Below are 17,520 nucleotides of genomic sequence, written 5' to 3'. Positions count from 1 at the left end.
GCGTTTCATTATTTACATTTTATTAAATATACTATTTATTTACCAAATTTTCATAATGTAGTGATATAATAACTAACTCGCCCGAAAGAGAGGTGTATAACTGTTGGTAGCATTTTTTTCAGTCATTTGATCATGGAAGCCATCTTGAAATTTAAAATAGCTATCATTTTAGAATATTTAAAATATATCTTTGGACATGACAACCATCTTGAAATTCAAAATTGCCCTCATTTTAATTGTTTACCCTCAATTGACCCAGAAAAACAATTTAGGTATCTGTTTACATTTATGAGCTCAGTGAATTAATTTGTAACAAAAATTCAAAAAAATTCCGACTTTGACAGCCATGTTGAAATTCAAAATGGCCACTATTTTAATATATTTTGTTCATATATCTCAACACACATTTTTTGTCTATGTATATATCTGTAGTCACGAATTGGAGGTACAAGCTGCACCAGAAGCTGTGGTAGAACTGATCAGATGCAACTGTGGTGTTCAGGCATAATATGTACCTGTAATTTAATGTAAGCGACACAATCTCCAATGTACAGAACGTTGCAAGTGTGAAGCTGATGAGGTCTGCTGCAATATGCATACACTTATAGATGAAGTAGATTCCTAATATGCTATTATAAATTATAATTTACAATTGGTATGTTCCTTTATTTCATTAGTTTAACAACATGAAAATCATTAGTATTGCAACATTTTAATTATTTGACCTAAACGTTATCTAGGAACAATAAATTGCATTTGTATGTGTACTAAGAGGAAAATTATTTGCCAAATGATTAAATAGGTGGTCATTTTAAATTTCCATATGGCTGCCATTTTGAAGTTTAAGATGTTTGTCATGATTGGATGACTACGAAAATGTACATAAAGAACAAAATTGTGCTTCTACGTAACCGGGAGTTGAAATATATGAAAAGTATATTAAAATGGTGGCCATTTTTAATTTCAAGATGGTTGCTATGATTGAATGACTATAAAAATTAAACTAACCAATTCATGGACTACAAAAAATGTACATGGAGACAAACAAATTGTGTCTTCCACGTTAACCGGAAGTTGAGATATATGAAAAGTATATTAAAATAGTGGCCATTTTTAATTTCAAGATGGTTGCTATGATTGAATGACTATAAAAATTAAACTAACCAATTCATGGACTACAAAAAATGTACATGGAGACAAACAAATTGTGTCTTCCACGTTAACCGGTAGTTGAGATATTTGAAAAGTATATTAAAATGGTAGCCATTTTAAATTTTAAGATGGCTGTCAAGACCAGACAGCAATTTTCTGTTTTACAAATGAATCAACTGAGCTCATAAATGTAAACTAACGCCAAAAATGTTTTCTGTGTAGAGTAAAGATAAAAAACATTTTTGAAATGACGTCCATTTTGAATTCCAAGATGGCTGCCATGATCGGATGAATAAAATTAACAAACATAAAATGTTTTAATAGACCCGAAAAATATGTTTCTACGTTAAATGAGAGTGGAGATATATAAAGAAAATATACGAGAATAACGACCATTTTTAATTTTAAGATGGCCAATATGATAGTGGGCAGAAAAAGTATGAGCAAAATTTGTTTAACTTGAGCCAAAAAAGGGGGAGAAAAAAAGAAAGAAAGAAAAAAAACCTTTAAAAAATTTAATATAACTGCATGAATGTTGATAATTCGCCAGTGTGACCTATTTTGACACAACATCACCGATTTTTTACATAGCTAGCGTGTCGTTGCGTATTAAATACAGTTTATATACGCTTATACCGTATGAATGAGCATGCTATATTACTGCAGTCGTTTGCAGTTACAAAGTACATACTCTAAATATAGGTTAGAGCAAATAATCGAAAAATATGTCAAAAGTGGACTTCGTAGGTTATGGGGGCGGGGATTTATCTCAGTCGGTTAAGTGCTCGCTTGAGGTGCTTGCATCGCAGGATCGAACCACCTCGGTTGATTCATTCAACTGATTGGGGATTTTCTCGTTCCAACCAGTGCACCAACTGGTCAAAGGACATGGTATGTGTTTTCCTGTCTATGGGAAAGTGCATATAAAAAATCCCTTGCTGCATTAGGAAAAATGTAGCTGGTTTCCTCTGTTGGGGGGGGGGGAGGGGAGGGGGGGGGGGGGGGGGGGGGCAACTGAGTAGTAAATAGTCTTAAACTCCTTAAACGGTTAAGAAGATAATTTTCTTTAAGTTTCTGTAATTTTTTCCGGATTTATTTCCCTGGGCCTTCCCATCCACCACCTCTTCCATAAATGTAAATGTTAGGAACTGGAGATTGATGAATGCTATCATCTCCATATTAACTATATCCATATCGTGAGCACGGCCGTAACCACCAAATTAACTATTTTTTAGCTAACCATTTGTATAAACGTTTTTAACCCCTTTTTGTTTACTTTAAAAAAAAATTAACACTCCCCAATCCCTCTCGTTCCGAGTACAGTTTCTGGCTCTTGTCAGAAATCGTGCTTGCAACGAGCGTGCTTGAACATTAAGTTGATATAAGCACGTTAATTCCCGACATCTGACCTGACAGTCATTTGTGGGCCATGCATACATGCTGGGCCATTAAGGGTAGTTCGGATGCATTGTTATCATTAGTCAGTGCATCCTGTGTTATCAGTTGAAGGGCGGGGCGTAGCCCAGTAGTAAAGCGGCCGCGGTCGGTTTGGAATTGATCCCCGTCGGTGGGCCCATTGGGCTATTTCTCGTTCCAGACAGTGCACCACGACTGGTATATCAAAGGCCGTGCAGGGCCGTAGCCAGGATTTGTGTTTGGGGGTGGGGGGTGGGACAACCGAGTCGTTAATAGTCTGAAACTCCTTAAAAGATTAAGAAGAGAATGTTCTTTAAGTTTCTAAAATATTTTCCGGATTTTTTCAGGGGGGTAACTGCCGTAGTATGTACTACCCTGTCTGTGGAATGGTGCATATAAAAGATCCCTAGCTGCTAATCGCCATGAAGTGGCGACAGCAAGTTTTCTCTCTCAGTATCTGTGTGCTCTTTAATCATATGTCCGACGCCATATAACCGCAAATAAAAATGTGTTGAGTGCGTCTTTAACATATACCGTAGTCTTAGAGAGGAAACCCGTTACAATTTCCATTAGTAACAAGAGATATTGTATATGTACCATCACACAAACAGGATGGCACACACCACGGCTGTTGATATACCAGTCGTGATGCACTGGCTGAAACGAGAAATAGTCCAAAAGGTCCACCTATAGGGATCGATCCTAGACCGACCGCCCATCAGGGGAGCGATTTACCACTGGGCTACGTCCCGCTCCTTCTACCACCCTAATACACTCCATTCCCAAATGATATCGAAAGAAATGTTTTATTTAACGACGCACTCAACACATTTTATTTACGGTTATATGGCGTCAGACATATGGTTAAGGACCACACAGATTTTTGAGAGGAAACCCGCTGTCGCCACTACATGAGCTACTGTTCCAATTAGCAGCAAGGGATCTTTTATTTGCGCTTCCCACAGGCAGGATAGCACAAACCATGGCCTTTGTTGAACCAGTTATGGATCACTGGTCGGTGCAAGTGGTTTACACCTACCCATTGAGCCTTGCGGAGCACTCACTCAGGGTTTGGAGTCGGTATCTGGATGCCTCGACTGGGATCCGAACCCAGTACCTACCAGCCTGTAGACCGATGGCCTACCACGACGCCACCGAGGCCGGTCAAAAGATATGGAGTCAGAAACATTGAACTTTGCTAGGCAATTATGTTGTATATAACTAAACCAACATTAATTTTAGCCATACTTTTATTCTTACTAATTGAATAAAATACCTTTATAATATAAAATACATTTAAAAAAATGTAAATCAAATTATGCACATCATTAAAACTGTTCACTTTGCACTAAAATATAATTTATGATTGTTTTACATTGATTGAACTACTAACCACTAGAGACCAGTATCGATGGTGTAGTGGTGAAGTCATCGGACATAAGCCTGGTAGGTACTGGGTTCGCCTCCCGGTACCGGCTCCCACCAAGAGCGTGTTTAACAACTCAGTCGGTATGTGTAAGGCCACTACACCGACCTCTTTCTCACTAACCACTAATAACTAACTACAAACCCCCTGTCCTGGACAGACAGTCCAGATGGGTTAGGTATATGCCCAACAGAGCGTGATTGAACCTTATTTAGATGTAAGCACGAACATATTAACACATGAATGAATGAAGTGAATAACTAACTATTAACCCCTGTTCTGGACAGACAGACAAACCAGATAGCCGAGGTTTTTGTCCAGACTATTTTGCTTGAACCTTAATTGGGTATAAGCACGAAAACGAATTAAAATGAAATGAAAATTATAAATATTTATATTCTCTATCAACATAAAAGTAGCCATTTTGTTTTTTTTCATCCTGCATCATGCCAATGTTAAACCACAGAAATGCATGCACAGTAGGTTTTCGATGTTTGATGAACCGCGTGTATTTGGATCTTTCGTAGAAGTACTCCAAGAATCTTTTGAAGACTCTTCGCTATCATCATTATTCTCTTCACAAAATGTTGCACGATGAGGTTCTCCGGATTCAGATCCGAAACCAAACGCTGAATTTCGGGAATGCCTCGTCGAGATTTCTATAGCTGATATCTCCATATCGCTGTCACTGTACTCGTCTACACGTATTTCACTGTCACTATCAGATTCAGTGATGTATGGTATGTCCTTAGTGCCGCCCGGTAAAGGGTCTCCATTATTTCTGGCAGGCAGTGTGGACGAAATGCCATCCACGACAGTCCTGTGCATGGGAGCATGTAATTTGCTCAAACAAGAGAAACTACCACTGGACGATGTCCCTGGAACACTGCGGTTCTCTGCAACAACACTAGGATGACTGAGAATCGCCACTTTAGTTGGATCATCGTTTCCTCGTGTTGCATAATAGTTTGAACATGTTACCTTTTTATCGTGTCCATGTTTACCGAAGTCTGATACAGCCAGGGCAGACTGGTATGATACACTCTCGTCATCATTTGATTGTTTGTTCCTGTCCGTTTGTGTATCAGACGTCTTCTCGAGGCGATTGGTACCATTCTCGCTTTTAAATTTCTTTTGTTTATTTGTCTGACAATTTTCTTCAGTTTCAGATTCTGTCCTTCCTGAGCAACAATCACTCTGTTTGTGACTGTAGTAAGGTGAACTCGAGTGTGGCCATGACGCGTGTCTTTCATTGATGCCTCTGTTATAATGAGGTTGTGTTTGCTTCGTTGAGAACGTACTGCTAACGTTTTCATCTGAGGAATATGATTCGCATCGAAATCGTTTTGTATCCGGTTTGTCCTTCTCTCTAGTCTTCAGGGCATTTTCTCTTTTATGTGGATTATTATGTTTTTCAGGCGATTTATTAGAAGAAATCAATAATGGACATTGTTCTGGACAAACTCTGTCAATTCTAGCACCATTGAAAGAACGGTTTGGGGCAGAATCGGTCATCTGATCTATATTACATTCAGATTGGCTTGTATGAGATTCATCTTGAGTAATAGAACCAGTATGTTCAGCATCTTGAAGACTGACCATTCTAGGTGATTCCGCTTTGACATTTTCTGCCAATGCATCACTATCATCTTCACTGGATGCAGTACTTGTTTCACTCTCAGACAGAGACTGCGCTTCCTGTTCATATATGGTGTCATATATTGTCTTTGAAAATGGACACCTCGCAAACTTATAGAACCTTTCCATAAACTGCCGGGTGTCTTTACCAAAAAACGGGTAAATGTACTGATAAAATTCCTGACTGAGGATATCATGTTGTTTGATGACGTCTGTTATGCGTAAGACTAACAACTGGACATGATTCGTCACTAGAGCATTAAGCTCTCTTTCTAGCCAAGGGATTAGTCTGTAGGTGGCTGCAAGATTTGCAGAGAAAAATGCTGGAGTGATATCTCTCTGTTTGTAGTCAGCTTCTGCCACTTCCTTGATTTTTGTGCCATTTTTGTCTATACTGGATTTCAGTTCCCGGGAATCACTCTGATGTCGGCGCCAGTTCTGTTGTGTGGAGACTTGACTCTCAGTCAGCCTTCTAGGTAGTGCAGTAGGGCATCGTTCGATGTCACCAAAACTCTGGCAACTGAAAATATCTTGGTGTATTGCGACTGAAGAGTTTCGGATTGTTGTATCACAAGAGGCTTCATTTTCTTGACTTTCGATATGATTCTGCTCATAATCGTCGTACGATTGTATATTAGGAATCATACTTTGAAATGACTGCTTACACAATGGGCATTCCGCTTTGAGTTTATATCTTTTCGCAGAACAGTCAAAACAGAAGGTATGAGGACAGGTGCTAGTGACCGACTTATCCTCAAGATTGCTGTGGCAAATAGCACAGTTTGATTCTGGATCCACAGGACCCGAGGCAACATCATTGTTACATATGTTCTTGGTATTTGGTAGTTCAGATATTTCAGGAATGTCGGCTGCACTCATAGAGGGTCCAAAAGTACTTCTAAACTTTTTAGTAGGTACCCTATATTCTGCCTCACATAATGAAGCGTTTTCAGACTTAAAATCTTTATTAGAAACTGTTGAAATTTCTCTTATCTGCGACTTCACATGTCGTTCATTCCACTTGACCCTATCTAATTTCCCTCTCAACTCTGCCATACATGACATTCCCTAACAAGATCTGTAAAAACAAAAAGGGTTTAAAATACATTTTAAAATGTCTGTTTATTATTTTACAGAGGCATTATTTTTTAAAAGAAGACCAAAAAGGGGGCATCAGTTACAGCATTCCAAAACTGTACATTAACTCAGTGTCTTTTAACCATACTCAGGGGCGAGACGAAACCCAGTGGTAAGCGCTCGCCTGGTCGATCCCCGTCAGTGGGCCCATTTCTCATTCCAGCCAGAACACTACGACTGGTATATTAAAGGCAGTGGTATGTACTATCCTTTCTGTGGAATATTGCCATGTGCGAATTCAAGGGAGGTGGATCACAGGGGTCCCGCGACCCCACCTTTGGAGAAAGTTAAGGGTCACAAGCCTGCTGTGACCTCTAAATATTTTTCATTCATGTTACACGGTTACATATTATACTGATTTAAAACAAAAGCTGTACGTTATTCAAAGCTCAACACATTGAGCAAACACCTAAATTAGGTATCCCCTTCACATTATGCTAAATCTACTTTTTTCCTTGTATATTTCATAGCAAATCATAGACTCTTGCCGATGTAGACAAACCGTCTACCCTGGTATTCTAAATGGTTAAATAATACATATGAAACCCGATATTGCAGCTTTAAGATACAGTCACTTAAAGCGGCAGATTCAATGTTGCATAATGACCAGGGTTTTTTTTTTTTGTGAAGTGTAACTATTTTACCTTGAATTAAATACACCTATCCCAACCAAAATTAAAAATACATCCCAATAATTTTATTTACTACTATTACATTTTGAACTGGCTCATAGTTTAGAAAAAAAAAGAAAAAAAAGTTTGCTTTTCTTAACGACACCACTAGAGCACAGTGTTTTATTAATCATCGGCTACTGAATGTGAAACATTTGGTAATTTTGACATATAGTCTTAGAGAGGAAACCTGCTACATTTTTTTCATAAGTAGCAAGGGATCTTTTATGTGCACCATCCCACAGACAGGATAGTACATACCACTGGCTGGAACGAGAAATAGCCCAAGCGGCCCACCGATAGGGATCGATCCTAGAGCGACCGCGCATCAGGCGAGCGCTTTACCCTTGGGCTACGCCCCACACCGACTCATATTTTAGTGCATGAATGTAAGCGACTAAATATTTTTGCATCATCAAAAGATTATTACTGTACATAGTTCTACGCTACTTTTATTCCCTGTCAGGCGCGGTTCCAGTGGGAGTCAGTGGCGGATCTAAGGGAGGCCCTAGGGGCCCGCCCCCCCCCCCCCCCCCCCCCCGTACATTTTACGACAGTTATATTTTTATTTTATTATATTTTTATTTTTACGTTCGAGAATCCAATTATCAACTAATAAAAAGGTCTGGCCTCCACCCCCCAAATCGATTTTTTTTTTTTGGATTCGCCACTGGGTAAGGTGCTGGAGGTGCGCATTTCAATGGTATTTCGACATTTTCCGAAAATTGCCGAAGACGTTACCATATAAACGGCAACATTCCTTTGACGTGACGTCAACAATGCTTTGTTTTGTTAGTATGCTTATAGATGTCAAAGCGATACTATGCACATTCGTCTGAATACAATTTAACTTCAGAAATGTGCGAAAAGATCGCTGTTTGACATTTATAGTCATATTTATTTTAAATACGTATATATATATGTATATAACATTTGTGCATCGATCTAATACTACCTAATGATGACATCAAACTACTATACTGCTGAAGTGTTCTGTTCCAATATTTCCTGCAAATGTCGAGTGGATACATATTAGTTATAGAGGTAAGTGATTGTTTGTTTGTTTAATTATTTCTTTATCAGGACCGATGGTGTAGGAGGTTGGGTGTGTAGGCAATGCTGTTGCCAGTATTATATTATTATTATTATTATTATTATTATTATTATTAATTCCTCATTGGGAGGAGGAACCCATACTGCCAATGAGGCGTGTTATAACGACAGGTATATATAAAAGATGTTAGGGGAGGAGAGGGGTGTTTGGCAGGCATTGACCCGGGTACGCCAATCCCAGAAAAAATCCGGAAAGCATTATAGAAACTTAAAGAAAATTCTCTTCTTGACTGTTTAAGGAGTTTTAGACTATTAACTACTCAGTTGCGCCCCCCCCCCTCCTCCCCAAACAAAAAGTCCTAGCTACGGCCCTGTAAAGAATACAAGAAATGTTCACCAGGTTAATTCAGTTCAGTTCAGGTTTTTTGCATCAATTTAATACCAAGGCATGGGCGGATCCAAGGGGGGGGGGGACCAGGGGGACGCGTCCCCCCCCAAAATTGTTCAAGTGCCCTCAAAATGTCCAAGTGCCCTTTTTGTTTGTAGAATTTTTTTTTTTTTAAGTAAACAATAATTATATTGTAGATAAATGAAATCAAGATTTTCGTGTACATGCGCAAGCTTGCAGATATGTGTCTGTGTTATTGAGTCTCAATGGGGCCCCATTGAGGTTCTAACGCGAGTGACGCCAATTTACTTCATTATTGCTAGTATATTATGACGTAGAACTGTAGGAATTCATATTAATTGTAAATATCAAAACTTGTAGTAAGGTGCCCTTTTGACGAGTCAATGTGCCCTTCTTTTTTGGTCCCCCCCTAAAAATATTTCCTGGATCCGCCCATGCAAGGGAACTTTGGGGGAGGTTGGAGGAGGATGACAATTAATATATACTAGTAATCAAATTATACTCTCCCCCCCCCCCCCCCCCCAGATCCGCATCTGCTCTTTTTATATGTGAGCACATGGCTAGAGAGTATATCTAGTGGTGAAATTTTTTCCTTCATGTACTAATTCCCGTGCTTATATCCAATTAAGGTTCAAACACGCTGTCCTGGACACACACCTATATACTATATGGGTTGTCTGTCCAGGACAGTGGATTAGCGGTTATTTGTTGGTAGTCAGTGAGGGAGAAGTCGGTGCAGTGGCCTTACACTATCCCATTGAGCAGGTCTGGGGGGTCGGGGGGGGGGGGGGGTCCCCAAAATGCCCCCCCCCATCCCCATAAGCAACTCGGGCGCTTACCATAAGCCTAAACGACCCCCCCCCCCCCCCCCCTCAAAATTTGGCTACGGGCCTGCTGAGTCGTTAAACTCGCTCTGGGTGGGAGTCGGTACTGGGATTATCAAGAGTAATGTTCAACGTTTTCCAAGCAAGGTCTCATTTGTATTCGTGAAGCAAAGCACAAACATTCATGATCATTTTGTTCATTAAGAGATGATTTTTGAAAACCTAGAATTTATTTTATCAAAGAGAACAAAATAAAGAAACAGAAAATCTAAATGTTGGTCCAATTACATCACCTTGACATGGAATGTGAAGATGTTAAAGAGTGTTATGAAACTTATAGGAACTGAAGTAGCCAAGATTTTATATTAGGAGAACCCATACTTGGGGGGGGGGGGGGGGGGGGGGGGGGGGGGGTGAAGACAACCGGGGCACAACCCACACGATGTATATATGTATGATTTAAAAAAAAAGTTTTTAAATAAGGTTTGATTGGGGGTGGTTTGGGGGTACACGGCCCCCGTTCCCCCTGCGTACGCCACTGCTTATAGGACATGAACTGGCAAAACGTTATATGGGGAGGGGATACAATCAATTGTAAAATTTGCGTGACCTCACTTTATAGAACGGTACCACTCAAAGGTATACAGAAACGAGTACGTGTAGAAACCAATACTTTTTAAAAAATGCTTTCAACTTCTGTAATGACTCAGTGTCCTGTAACACGGTTGCAGACCGACGAAGACCGCCAGGATTTTATACACTATGTATGTATTAAGTGTGTATGTATGTATGTATGTATGTATGTATTGATGTATAAATATCTATAATTTATATTGTATGTATGTCGAGGTTGACTGTTACATACATAGATATTAACGCACTGGCGCAGGGGATAATTAAATCCTTTCTGGCCTCACAAATTATCCCGTGCCGTTGCTGGGACTCGAACCTATGGCACCGAATCGCCCGCAACTTTGCAGACTTGCCACGATACCTTTTGAGCTATTGAGGCATCCATTTAAAGGATGCTCTTTAACTCAACTATATGCATGGGGTCTACAAGTTATGCGGTCGATCCCGCTTACGTGTATGAACCAGTGGGCAGTAGTATGTATTGATGTATGAATATCTATATATTGTATGCATGTCGAGGTTGATTGTTATCATAAAACTGTTTTGTTTAACGACACCTCTCGAGTACATTCATTTATTAATCATCGGCTATTAGTGGGGCAGATATGTAAAAAAAAAACCCCACCAATATGTTCACACCTAGCAGAAAGTGTGACATTTCGTATATAGGGGTATTTTTGTCCATTAATTTAAAAACTTAATGGATCCAAGAAGTCTGACAGACTGGTTAGCCACCATCTTGAATTTAATGATGGCCACCATGACAAAACCATATAGGAAATTGGAATTTAGTATATAAGGGTATTTTGGTTTACTAATTAAAAACAAATGGATAAATCCAAGCAATCTTACAAGCTGGTAATCTACTATCTTGAATTTAAAGATGGCCACAATGACAAAATATCAGTTGCTCATATTTTGGCTTCTGAACAACATAGAAGACTGAAATATGGTATATATATATATATATATATATATATATATATATATATATATGGGGTATTTTGGTTTGCTAATTAAAAAAAAAAAATGGATCCAAGAAGTCTGACAGACGTCATCTTTAATTTAAAGATGTCAGCCATGACAAAATATTAATTGCTCATATTTCGGCGTCTGAACCACATAGGAGATTGGAATTTAATATTTAATAAAGGGGTATTTTGGTTGGCTAATTTGAGAAAAAAAAGGATAGATCCAAGATGTCTGACAGACGCCATCTTGAATTTTAAGATGGTCACTATAACAAAATATCAGTTGTTCATAATTCGGCTTGTGAACCACATATCAGATGGGAATTTGGTATTTTGGTTTGCTTATTTTAAAAATTGAAGGATACAAAGTGTCAGACTGGCGCATTAGCCGTCATCTTGAATTTAAAGATGGCCACCTCTATGACACAATATCAGTTGCTCATATCGCGGCTTCCCGAACCACATAGGATATTCAAAATACATTTGGGGATCAACTTCCAACTTCAAAATGGACTTCATGCCTATAATATTATAGCCTTTGAGAAGTGGACCATCCCACAAAATCACAACTTCAAGAAAATTACATGTTGTGAATGTTTTTCTTTCTATTACCAATATATAGCATGGTTTTCTTCTATTACCATTATATTGCAGTATATTACAATACTGAAAATGACAATAAGATTAAAAGATGCATAGACCCTCAATGCACTCTGTGGTACACCTAACTCATTTTCGCCCAGCATGTGGGATAGTCCACTTTACTTCTCGTCGGCTCGTCTTCTCATCACTTGAACTTGTTGATCATACTGATCACGAATACGTTGTCCAGAACAAAAACAGTTGCGTGTTTTGCAAATTTGCTGTAAAACCTTTGCACTTTCGTACACATCGCTTTTGCCACTTGTATTTGATCAACTCATTACACCCTTTAGATGCCTCTGGAAACACTGACCAAAATGGACACCAGTCACCTTCCTCATCTTTAACCCATCCGTAGTCTGCAGGTGGCGGAAGTTCGGGGTTAGCAATTTGGGTCTGACCCCAGATGTGACCGGCTTGATAGACGGCTCTCTTCACATGCTATAGCAGTGCCTCCGTAGTTGGAGGAATGTTTTCCACCTGGTGGTTTCCATCAGCGAGCAGCTGCTTGCTTGCTTCATGCACCTCTTTTTGAGGAGATGTTCTACTGTATAGGACAACAGACAATCTCTACGTCATCCGTGTTATCATCTGTTATTTCCACTGGCGCATGCGAGGCGGTTGAACACTTGCCATAATTTTGGCAGGGATTGTCATACATCTAAGGCAGAGACGGTATGACACCCCGAGACACAATGTAGAAACAGAAGCCCCCATGAGTGGTTAGCACCAAGGTGATCAGCAATGGTGTGAGCAGGGGCGGGATTTAGCTCAGTCGGTTGAGTGATCGCTTGAGGTGCTTGCGTCGCAGGATCGAACCACCTCGGTGGATCCATTCAGCTGATTGTGTTTTTCTCGTTTCAACAAGTGCACCACAAGTGGCCAAAGACCGTGGTGTGTGTTTTCCTGTCTGTGGGTAAGTGCATATAAAAGATCCCTTGCTGCATTAGATAAAATGTAGCGGATTTCCTCTGATGACTACGAGTCAGAATTACCAAACATTTGACATCCAATAGCCGATGATTAATTAATTGATGTGCTTCCTGTGGTGTGAGCAGCAATATATCTAAACTTCGTTCTATGCCCAAAGGCTAACAACAGTTCACATTCATCCATGACACTTTCCGCTGCAATAAAGAACTCGTTCACGAAATGTTTTTCGTGATCAATATTATCAAGCATGATCAACAAGTTCAAGCGACGAGTATTACACTATTCTGTCATATTATATTCGGTAATAGGAAAAACTATTCTCAACATGTTGTAATTTGCAGTTTAAACTCGAGACACTCATTTTCTTGGAACTCTATGTTTTTGTGGGATAATCCTCTTCTCACTCGCTATATTATAGGCATGAAGGCCATTTTGATGTTGCAGATGGTCCCCAAACATATTTTGCGTATTTGAATTGTTCCTTGTCCCCGAAAATGTATGGTTACCTGTAAAAATCCACCCACTACGTGGTTCAGAAGCCAATATGAGCAATTAATATTTTGTGATGGCGGCGGTTATCTCTAAATTTAAGACGGTGGCTAACCAGCAGGTCAGACGTCTTGGATCCATCATTTGTTTTAATTAACTAACCAAAATACCCGTATATACCAAATTCCAATCTCCTATGTGGTTCAGAAGCCGACATATGAGCAATTGATATTTTGCCATGGCAGCCATATTTAAATTCAAGATGGCGGCTAACCAGCCTGTCAAGACTTCTTGGATCCATCAATGTTTTAAATTATCAAACCAAAATACCTCTATATACCAAATTCCAATCTCCTATGTGGTTAAGAAGCCGAAATATGAGCAATTGGTATTTTGTCATCGGCCCTATTTAAATTCAAGATGGAGGCTAACCAGCTCATCAGACTTCTTGGATCTATAAATTTTTGAATTTAGTAGACCAAAATACCCATATATACACGAAATTTCACACTTTTTGCCACAAGTGAACATCTTATTCAATTATCAGCTCCACTATATTGGATGTCAAACATTTGCTAATTCTGGCATATAGTCTTAGAGAGGAAACCCACTATCAACGGGACTTTTAGGCCCCGTATCCATAGACAGTTCCCTTGTGAACTTGTGGCATTGTGACCTCGTGACCTGGTCTTGTATCCTCTGTCTCCATAGCACGTTCCCTGTGGCGTGTGCACTACTGATTTATTCTACTTATCACCACGTGATTATCATATAAAACAAACGTTGAACAGAATGGAAATCAAGGAAATCACAAAAGCTTTTAATGCAAAAATTAACGGATGAACCGAACTACTGGTGTTTGTCATGGTAATCCTTATTTTTAGCGTCCCACAGCAGCTCATGTCTTCTCACCTCCTCAGTAAATTCAGCTTCACTTATATTATGAATAGCTTCACATGACTATCAACACCAAAATGGCTTGTATGCTCTTGTGACGTATGAAAAAGAATGAGCATTTTCATTCCCTGTGTTCCCGGTCAGTAGGTCAGTAGTGCACAAGGCCACATGTTCCCCGGGTTCAACCTATGGGAACGGCCACTAAGCAAAACAAAGATTCATTGTCTATGTGGCGCGTCACAAGGTCACAAGCGAACATGGAATAAGGGAACACACCACAAGGGAACAGTCTATGGATACGGGGCCTTATATGCACCGTCCCACAGACAAGATAACACATACCTCGGTCTTTGATGTACCAGTCGTGATGCACTGGCTAGAACGAGAAATAGCCGGACGGGGATAGATTTACTGGTTGTATAAAAACATATACTTTAAAACAGCTGGGTTAAATATGAAATTTGCATATTTATATGTCATTTTCAAGAATCTCTGGAATTATTATTATTTTTTCTTAAAACAGGTTGTATTTTCCATTTTTATTCATTTCAACTTATTTTCGTGCTTATATCCAATTAAGGTTCAAGCACGCTGTCCTGGGCACACACCTCAGCTATCTGGGCTGTCTGTCTGGGACAGTGGGTTAGTTGTTAGTTGGTTAGTAGTTAATGAGAAAGAAGAGGGTTGGAACCGGTACCGGGCTGCGAACCCTGTACCTACAAGCCTGTAGTCCGATGGCTTAACCACTGCAATACCGAAGCCGGTTGCATTTTTCAAATGTGAAATATTATGTACAGTAACATTAGTTATAGTAAGAGATGATAATGATACAAGAAAGGATGAGTTGAGGTAGAAACGAGGTAAAATGGGGTCTGGGAAAAAGGGATCGAGTGAGAGAAAAGACAAGAGGGCAAGGGTGAGCGAGAGGAAACGGAGGGGTGGGTGGGAAGGATGAAGGCAGAAAGGGAAGGGAATGGGTGATAATAAAATAGGAGAAAGGAGGCGAGACAAGGGTTAAAGGCATATACTGACACGGATTTAAGGACCTTATTTCTCTAAAACTGGATAATAAATAAAAATTACATTAATTGTTGGAAAACAAATCTAGCTATCGCATCACTTTAACTGAACCATGTTGGAATGAAATTCATGTCAACCCTCACGGCAATTTTAGTTTTTGAATTATGAACCATTGCCATAATTCAATTATTTTTTACAAAATATCATTACTAAATGGAGTATGGTGGTTATGAAGATGGTTGAATGAAGTACATTTAGGGACAAATAAAATAATTTTTGTTCAGGTAATACTTTGTTAGACCATTAAATAGGTCAGTGGTCTGTGACAATATACCTTTAAGCGAAATAAAGGTGAAGAATAGGAAGTAGGGTCAGAAGAATGGAAGGTAGAGGATGTTGGTGATCCATTTCGACTACTTCAATGACGTAAAGTCGCTATACATACCAGTACACGTACATATTCACGATGATAATCATTTCCTGTCTATTATTCTCGTAATGCGATTTCAACTTACAGTTACTATATAAATTAGCAAAATATTAGGAAAATTTACATATTATTTATTTAGGAACTTTTTTGACGTAGAAACAAATATCCGGTAGTATCGACTTACTAAAAATTACGTCATATATCTTGTATGACGTCAACATACGAACACTCATTCTCAATAAAACCGATGCATCTGAAGTGCCCAAAGTTAAAAAGCAAAATAATTCTTCTACGGTTCCCACCCGGCACTCGGTTTCAAAACCTTGAAATCGTCGTCTTTCCTTACACACCTCCTAATGTTACCGTTTTTGAAAAGATTCGTTACTGTCGCTGCTGTAGACCTAATATATTATGAAGTTTCAGCAACATTTTAGGCTTACACAAAGTTACAGTACTAAATAATGTAACAGGCTTAATTTTTAGGTTTGACTGCCAAATCGAGGGACTAAAAGCCACTATGGTTTTCAGTTAGCCTCATGTCTGAACTGTATGAAAATATCTGATGGACATTTCAGAAGCCCAGCTAAATATGAAAATGGAGGCCATTTTTCAAAATGGCGATGATTTTGTTTATAAAGTAGAATCATTCAGATATTAACCTCTTCTTCAAAAATGGCTGTGGATAGACAAAATCAGTTGATTGAATATTGTCCAGTATTGTATTATCACTATTATAATGTTTATTTTATAGCATTGTTTTTATATATTTAAAAATATTTGAGAAAATACGAAAGAAAAAAAAGAAGAAGTAAAACAAGTATCTTTTTTGGTTATACACTGGTTGCAAAAGACAATTTGTATGCAAAAAAGGTAAAGTAAAAATAGTGATTATTTTTTTTCTGAATCAGTGTAGCCCATTGTTTTTCAGAAAATAAAATCTCCATATATGGGACATGGTTAATGTTTTCCCCAAGTACTTTGAAATCAGGACACCCACACTTATACAAAACTCAATGAGATAAGGGGTAGGGATAACAAATTTAAGATTTTAGTCATTTGTATTCTTTCTGTGATAATAAAAATTGACAAGAAGTTATAAAAGTAATTACCCGTTATTGTTATCTATGGACAAAATTGATGTGATGATGCAACTATGAACAAATCCAAGATGGCCTTCATTTTGGCGTGAAAAACGAAAATAGGCCTAGTGTTCATGGGTTATCGCAAGTCATTCTAACTCATCAAAAACACTTGAAACTGCTTGTAATAAAAGGTTATTTATTTCTACTACAGATACTAACAATTTGGTCTGAAATTTTTAGCATACTTAGATTTGTAGTGACATGGGTTCAAATCCTTATGAGGACGATTTGCTCTCGCATTGTTTTCAACCGTTTTATGCACCAATTATAAAGGGCTAACACATTTTAATTTTTTGTCACTTCTGATGAAATTAACTTTAACATTACAAAAATGATTACCCTTTATTAAAGAACAGCAGGCAGTCTGGTGCAATAGATCATATCCGGATAAATTGTAAGATTGCGTCTGAATGTTTAGGGTAAATAGATATGTAGTGACATGGGTTCGAATCCTGATGAAGATACTATTTGACTGTAATTGTTTTCAACCTTTTCCTGCATAAAGTGCTCAATTTTAGTCACTTATGGTCTTTCTGTGACGATCAAGCGGGACGTAGCGCAGTGGTAAAGCGTTCGCTTGATGCGCGGTCGGTCTAGGATCGATCCCCGTCGATGGACCCATTGGGCTATTTCTCGT

The 17,520-nt window shown here is 38.8% G+C and overlaps 2 protein-coding genes across 4 annotated transcripts in view; one reads left to right on the top strand and one right to left on the bottom strand.

Moving 5' to 3' along the window:
- Positions 1-3,800: 3,800 nt before the first annotated feature.
- LOC121378765 (E3 ubiquitin-protein ligase Topors-like) lies at positions 3,801-15,923 on the bottom strand. 3 transcript variants are annotated; one of them, XM_041507068.1, is made up of 3 exons: positions 15,757-15,923; positions 14,634-14,667; positions 3,801-6,710 (listed from the first exon to the last, which is right to left on the bottom strand). In XM_041507068.1, the coding sequence occupies exon 3, from the start codon at positions 6,695-6,697 to the stop codon at positions 4,439-4,441; it is 2,259 nt and encodes a 752-aa protein (XP_041363002.1). In that variant the 5' UTR covers positions 6,698-6,710; positions 14,634-14,667; positions 15,757-15,923; the 3' UTR covers positions 3,801-4,438. The 3 variants fall into 3 exon arrangements, with proteins under 3 accessions (XP_041363002.1, XP_041363001.1, XP_041363003.1); XM_041507067.1 differs by lacking the exon at positions 14,634-14,667; XM_041507069.1 differs by lacking the exon at positions 14,634-14,667 and having other exon boundaries at positions 15,769-15,919.
- The window catches only part of LOC121378766 (multiple epidermal growth factor-like domains protein 6), a 50,595-nt gene continuing 41,333 nt past the window's right edge, over positions 8,259-17,520 (top strand). Inside the window, exon 1 of the mRNA XM_041507073.1 lies at positions 8,259-8,484. The gene's annotated coding sequence lies outside the window, so the exon portion shown is untranslated. The remainder of the gene's footprint in view (positions 8,485-17,520) is intronic.

This window comes from Gigantopelta aegis, chromosome 8, assembly GCF_016097555.1.
Source record: "Gigantopelta aegis isolate Gae_Host chromosome 8, Gae_host_genome, whole genome shotgun sequence".
NCBI classification, from domain to species: domain Eukaryota; kingdom Metazoa; phylum Mollusca; class Gastropoda; order Neomphalida; family Peltospiridae; genus Gigantopelta; species Gigantopelta aegis.
Note: the sequence above shows the minus strand (reverse complement) of the source record. Positions and strands in the feature narration are given on the sequence as shown.